Here is a 7,648-nt window from a genome sequence, read left to right as displayed (position 1 = left end):
CTTTATTTGCACTTTATTTTTGCTTTGTGAGTTTGATTTTAGTTTTATTTCGGCAAAATTAAAAAAAGTAAAAATTGGATAAAGGAATAAGTAAAACTTATTTACCCCTTTTAGGCTATTTTTAATACAAACTTCCACATCCATTCCGCATAGTGCAACTAATACATTGATCCAAAAAAATGCATGCAAAATAGCTTGAGAGAGGACACACACGCACAAAAAAATAAAAAATAAAAAATAAAAAATAAAAAATAAAGAAAAAAAAATATATACATTATATATATATATATATGCCCTTTATTCCACAAATAACACCCTATAGCCTCAATAAAGAAGACCGAAACATGTTAAATTGGCTCTACAGAAACCACAGCCATACGAACCAAAAAAAGATTTACCATCTTAATTTTAAAACAGCGCATATTATTTTATAAAAAAATAAATATAAATATATATTCCAATCATATTATTCGTAATCCACTCTCCAACTAGCTAGTTACACTTTAACTTGTAAATGAGGGTTGTGAGACCTCTTCGCTACCCAAGGAAGCATTGGATGAACAATACCAAGCATCATCTGTGATGAACTGCATCCAAGAATCATCTTTATCGTCTTCTTCCATAAGTGAGGATGATGCTACCGGAACATCTGGTGACATGTTCTCGTATCGATCGTTGATGGCACTTTGTGATGAATTCTCCATTAATGTTAAACTACATTGCCCTTGTTCTTCCATTTCAGAGCTACAGGCTCCATTTTTCTTGAACACGCGACACAATGCGTATGTATCCTGCAAATCAACATTATATATATGTAATATATCTCAAGTGGTGCATGAATGCTTCTAGTGAATTCATATCTTCACCTATATGAAAACACAAGCATACTATGATTTGTTTTCTTTTGGGGAGAGAGAATAAAGTTGAAGCTAGTCAATAATATCACAACAGTACTTGTCTTGCGATGCTGATTTGTCTTGACATGATTGGATTAGTTATCTTTTTTAATATATAACAATAAAAAATTAAATGAAAATGGAAAGAAAAATAAATTATTTTTTTGAAACGAGGTCCAAGTACAAAATGACACTGTAACAAGGAGGTTTCTCCTCACACTTCATTTCTCATGTTTCTCTCCTTTGGGCATCGACATGCATGTCATTTTATTTTCATTATAAAAAATAAAAAAAAAAATGTAATCGTGCAATAAAAAATTTCTTAAACATACTAAAATTATTGGTGACAAAGAATTTCCAATAGAATTTGTTTTCTCCATTTCAACTCCACCTGAAATATTTAATAAAATATATGGTAATGATACCCCCAAAAAATAGAGCTAGGAGTATTATTTGGAACAATTCCGGACTTATTATATGGACTCTTCGAAAGTAGTGAAGTACCCGTGTTAAACACATATTCCTCGTATATGGATAGAGGATATGTATCTGACACTTTTGGTTAGATATATACTTAAAAGACATATCTAATCATTTAATTACATTATATTGTTATTTTAAAAAGAGTTAAATACCTATATTGAACATTATATTAGATAAAAATATTACTTTACTCTAGAAAATAAAATAAAATAATTAATAAAATGAATATTTAACAGTGTCTTTGTATCCTTCTATTTGGAAATTTGACACATTCGACACATGGATACATACTCGTGTCCAACACGTGGATACATACCCATGTTCGACACTCATACCCGAGTCCATGTAATATAGATTCTGGAGTTTAAGTGTGTGTTTAAGTGACAATTTTGTTTTTTATTTTTTTTTCAAAAAATAAAAATAAAAAGAAAAGTGGAGTGCATGTTGATTGCAAGTGAGATTTCCCTTTTCTAAAAGCCTTCTGTTTTTGTTTGTTTCTACAATGTAAAGATATACCCATATGAAACTGAAAAAAAAAATAAAAATAAATAAATAAAAGAAAGTGGAGTGCATGTTGGTTGCAAGTGAGATTACCCTTTTCTGAAAGCCTTCTGTTTTTGTTTGTTTCTACAATGTAAAGATATACCCATATGAAACTGACACACACACACATATATAATGTGGCAAGAGCATTCTTACTTATTATGATTGCCATTGGTTTATTGTGGTGTTTGGGAATAAAGTGAAAAGTGACCGACACCTCCTCACAACATGAAAGTGAAGTGACTGCTTTTAGGCTTGAATATTTAGATCTAAGGGATTTCTTTATTTGTAGAGTCTAATCAGAGTATGATCAATATGCATATATATTATTGTATATATACACACAGATGATTGGTTGCGAAGAAGCTAGAGATCCATTCAATCATCAGGGGAATAGTACTTTTGGCTGATTAGGGGGAAATTCTCATGCAAAGTGAAGCCAAAGCTTTTGTACGTGAAGATCTCTCAGTCTAATACTGCAAGTAACGAATATGTCAGCACTACTTTATATATATATAGTGTGTGTATATATATATATGTTAAAGCTTCCATCAGCTATGAATTTCTTTTCTCTTGACTGTAAAAGAGGGGATATATAAAAAAGTATAAGGTAGAATCACAGGCCAAACAATTAAAAAAAATTAAAAATAAAAATAAAAAAAAGGGAAGAAGAAGAAGAAGAAGAGGAAGAAAGAGTATGTATAAGATAAAAACCTAAAGAAAAGTATAAGGTAAATTCTTAGACGTCCTATAAACAACCAGCGATCTAATCCGGTAATTTTGAGTTGTGGAAGTCCAGATTCAGTTACTATGTAGTAGTCTAGACATTTTGTAAGCCCATGTTCTAAATTAATTCTATATATGTTTAGTTTGTTCTATAAGTCCAATCTCAATTAATGCTTAAATGCAAAATATATCACATTTATATATATCTATCTATATGATGAAGTTATGAAGTATATATTTATATAGGGATACCTGCATTCCAGTTGTGTCCTCGGTTTCCTTGTCATCAAGGCGATATTCATGCATTACCCAGTCAGTCCTAATTCCCTGAGGAGCCCGCCCTCTGTAGTAAACCAGTGTCTTCTTCATTCCAATGGCTCGATTCTGGCATGTAACCTTTCGATCCTTCCCTGTAGACTTCCAGTACCCTGCTCTCGTCGCTCTGTTCGTCCTGAATCCGTTCGGGTACTTCCGATCCCGGGGTCCAAAAAAATACCACTCCGGATCCCTACTCGGCAAAAATGATTTCTCTACATGCAATAAATGTATAACACCATTAATACAACAAAAACAAAGTAATTAATACCATAATTAGCTTAATTAACATATATATATATACACACACACACACACCCCACACTACCTGCTAACTCCCACGGCTCACACTTGTAGAGGTCAACCTCAGGAATGATGTCGAGTTCAATCTGTTGTCCATGAATTTTCCTCTTGAGGTAATAATTAACGAGCTCTTCGTCGGTGGGATGAAATCGAAAACCTGGAGGCAATCCTACTGGAGCCATTAATTAATTTTCCGAATGTTAAACAGCTGCTAGCTAGCTCTACCTGAAGGCACCACCAGTCCTCTCCTTTTCTTCCTTGTGATCAGCCTTTTAATTATGTTGCCTTGTCATCATCGGTTAGCTAGCTACTATTATTGAAAATATAGTATATATAAAAGGACTCAAAGTCACTTATCTCCAGTCATTTTTCACTTTCTCTTTTGTAGATTCTAGACAAACGTTTCATGCAAGCCCTGGTTTAATTTCTACTTAATTGCTACATCCAAGGTTATTACGTAACCAGGGGGAAAAACAAATCCGGAGGGAACTAATTTCCCCAACATGCAAGGCATAAGTAGTTCACGCTCTAAACTCAAATGATTCCAAATTCAGAATAAGCGTCACCAAAACTAAGGACTTTACCACCCTCCACGGGGGTAAGTATGTTGTTGGGTTTGCGGCTCAAAATTTATGTACAGAAAATTAGTTTCCTTTTTCGTTTTGGAAGGCTGCGGAGAAAATTGTATTCCATTATGTTTTTATTTTAGAGTTTTAATCATTATGCTAACTCATTGTAGGCAAGTTCAGTAATACTTGTTCAATAAGGAATTAGGTTTAAAGACTCTATAAATAGAGATCGGTGTGAGAGGTTTAGAGAGAGAGAGAGAAGAGAGAAAAGATGTAATGGGTTTAAGGGTGAGTGTTGTGAGAAGAGGGGAGAGTATATGTAATTCCCGAGTGTATACATATAGCCTTATAAGAGATGATGAGTGAGTGAGTGGGATTTTGACATGTGGTTGTATATTCTATTTCTTGATTCATAATAGTGAAATCTCTCTCTCCCATGGACGTAACCCTAGATAGAGTTGGGTGAATCATGTAAAATATTGTGTTGTACGTGAATGGATGTGATTTTTATTTCCATATATAATTGTGTTGATATGATGTGATGATACTTCTGCTGTGTGTGATAAATGAGGGATTTAACTCTCAACAACAGTCGACCGTTGAGTGGGTTAGAGGGAGTTATTTTTTCCCAACAATTGGTATCAGAGCTGATGGTGGGTTAGAGCCTGTGAATGGTCTTGAAGATTAGTGCAAAAAATTGGTGCAAAATTTGTTCGAGTAGAGGATGATCATGAAATGCTATGGAGATTCAATCAGAGTTGATGATGACACGAAGGTATGAAGAAGGTGATAGAGGTGAAGCCCACGAGGAACAAGTTTTGGGGTCAAGCCAAGAGTGAGTGCTAGTTCTCAAGATGGGACAAGGGGTGTGAAGAAAGAAGGGGTTAGCTCTAAGCCTGATAAAGAGCAAAGGGAAATATGAAGAGTGAAGATGAGAGGTTTGTTGTTTTAATCCAGAAAATCAATTGATAAAGATGAGTTGAATATTGGTGAGTTGCCATGCATGAGCAATTGAACACCAATAGGATGGATAAAAAAGATGGAAGAAAAAAAAAAAAGAATGATGAATTTGAGAAAAGGTGGAGATTGTTATAGTGTTTCTCAAATTCATCATAGTGCTTTATTTAAGGTGGAGAAATCTTTAATTGAGGTGGAGCTATGAAAAGATCCTTGTTCGAGGTGGAGCCATGGAGAAGTGCGTAAAGATTGAATTTTGAGCCAAGGTGGACATTTTTGGGTTTGCGGCTCAAAATTTATGTGTAGAAAATTAGTTTCCTTTTTCGTTTTGGAAGGGTAAAATTTGTGGAAGAAATTGTATCCCATTATGTTTCTATTTTAGAGTTTTTATCATTATGGTAACTCATTATAGGCAAGTTGAGGAATACTTGTTCAACAAGGAATTGGATTTGAAGACTTTATAAATAGAATTAGGTGTGAGAGGTTTCAAGAGAGAGAGAGAGAAGAGATAAAAGATGTATGGGGTTTAAGGGTGAGTATTGTGAGGAGAGGGGAGCGTATATGTAATTCCTAAGTATATACATGTAGCCTCATAAGAGATGATGAGTGAGTGAGTGGGGTTTTGACATGTGGTTGTATATTCTCTTTCTAAATTTATAATAATGAAATCTCTCTCCCATGGACGTAACCCTAAAGTTGGGTGAACCATGTAAAATATTGTGTTGCGCATGAATATGTGTGATTGTTATCTCCATATAAGCTTGTGTTGATGTGATGTGATGATGCTTCCGCTATGTGTGATGAAGGAGAGATTTAACTCTTAACAACCGCCGACCGTTGAGTGGGTTGGAGGGAGTTAATTTTCCCTAACAAAGTCCACCAATCCCAACCAAATCCTCACCATAGACTCACAACAAAGATGGGATCGACTCTATGGAAGTCCGTTCATCCACTGGCACATACAACTCCTATACGGAGAAACGAACCCAAAAATGACAACGTCCATAGCAGGACAAAATCAAACAAGAAGGGACATAGACCATGCACTCTTAAGAAATTGACAACTGATGTCTTCTCGTATGCATGAACAAGAAGGGAAATAGACCATGCACTTAAATTTTTTCGTCCAAATAGAATTTCACCATAAAGGATGCTAATCTGCTTTACTCACTGATTCTTCAGAATCAGAAGGCCATGATGGATGTTATTCTTGATCTACAGGAAGAGGTTAGATTTCTTAAAGAGCAGAAGACGGGAAGTACTTCTGAGGACGTCAACAGACCAGCTTCTCTAGATCCGTCACTTGTTCCAGAGGCCGAGAGAGATGAGGATAATGCGACAGATAATGATGCAGAGGATGATGAGGATAATAATAGTAGTGACACTGATGGTGGTGATGAGGACATTTTGACTACTATTGTTCCGTTTGCTGGAGATATTGATGATTGATTTTACGTTCATATCATACATGCATCACATTTTGTTCAGTTTTTACATAGTCATGACTTGATATTTTTTTTTATTATTATTTTTTACTGCTAACATGTAATAAACTGATTACTGTTTTTTCTGCTTTATCAATTTTTGTTCCAAAAAGGGGAAGAACAATGATTACTTTAAGGGGGAGCATAACTAAAAAATTTGGAAAAATTTGAATAATTTATTCAGGGGAAGTTTTTAACTTGTTTTATTAAACTTTCACTGGTAGTTTTACTTGATCCATATGTAGGAATTTAGGTTAGATGTTGTCCAAGCGCTGAACATAACAGAGATACAAAATTCCTTGTTTCCTTAAACATTTATAATTTGCTTTCCTGCTTTGGGTAGATTATAAATTGTTTTTAGGATTTTGTCACAAAATTGCCAAAGGGGAAGATTGTGAGATATATTTTTTTAATTGGCATATTTCGATAACAAAACAAGTCCTAGTCGAGTTGTAATTTCAGTTACCATATCAGAATCGACATCAACTGCGGAATTAAAAAGTTGTTCAGAAGAGAAAAGTACTATTGATCAATGAAAATGATAAAATAACATATCAGGACATTGTTTCCCACTTAGGACACAAATACCTATATGGTACATTTTCCAAAGTTTCCAAAAACAAAAAATCCTAGTTCAAATTAGATTCTGTCAAGTGAGAATCGATACCTGAATTTGGGAACCGGTTCCAGAAGTTGGGATTCGAGAACTCCATTTTGTCCTTTGGGAACCAGTACCAAGATTGGGGAACCAGTTCCAGAAGTCCTAACAGCAACAGGTTTTCAGTTTTCTTATTCTATTTGATTCTTTTTTTATCCAACTTTCCTTCCAAGTCCTATGCACGAAATTTCTTTTATTTTCAGAATGAATAGGTCTTTGCAGACCTCTATACAAACCTTATCATACATATAGGTTTATTCACTACTTTTGCACTATCAAATTATCATTCTTAAAAACCTTAGAAAGATTGTTTGTTTCAGAAATTCTTAGAGAATTTTCTGTTTGTCTTTCAAGAACACACACACAGATTCACATAGTGATTTTAGAGTTGTGGTGTTCAAATCATGATCGTAATCATATAGTTGCATCTACATCGATCAGACAAAAGCAGATCTACTTCTACATCGAATTTAGACAATTGAAGAACAGAAGTAAAAGCAATCACACTTTGAAAGGGTTGGAGAATTCAAGGAGTGTTGTTTAATCTACCTGCTACTTTTCTACAAATATCAAGCATAAGCCTGAGGTCAAGTTGCTGTTGGACGGGGAGTCGCAAAGCTAGAGGATTATCAGCAATTGGTGTTTGGTAGAACGATAGGGTGTGAGCCAGAGTCAAAGTTCAGTGTACTTTGTTTCAAGCATAGTGGATCGGTT

The 7,648-nt window shown here is 34.6% G+C and overlaps 1 protein-coding gene across 1 annotated transcript; it reads right to left on the bottom strand.

Moving 5' to 3' along the window:
* On the bottom strand, positions 1 to 3,552 carry LOC132284617 (NAC domain-containing protein 54-like). Its single transcript, XM_059786735.1, has 3 exons — positions 3,292 to 3,552; positions 2,901 to 3,178; positions 1 to 791 (listed from the first exon to the last, which is right to left on the bottom strand). Exons 1-3 carry the CDS (start codon positions 3,446 to 3,448, stop codon positions 504 to 506), a joined length of 723 nt encoding a protein of 240 aa, XP_059642718.1. The 5' UTR covers positions 3,449 to 3,552; the 3' UTR covers positions 1 to 503.
* Positions 3,553 to 7,648: the final 4,096 nt, after the last annotated feature.

This window comes from Cornus florida, unplaced genomic scaffold (genome assembly GCF_030987335.1).
Source record: "Cornus florida cultivar Cherokee Brave unplaced genomic scaffold, ASM3098733v1 CherokeeBrave_3.0.0_Hap2_Chr11, whole genome shotgun sequence".
Lineage (NCBI taxonomy): Eukaryota > Viridiplantae > Streptophyta > Magnoliopsida > Cornales > Cornaceae > Cornus > Cornus florida.
Note: the sequence above shows the minus strand (reverse complement) of the source record. Positions and strands in the feature narration are given on the sequence as shown.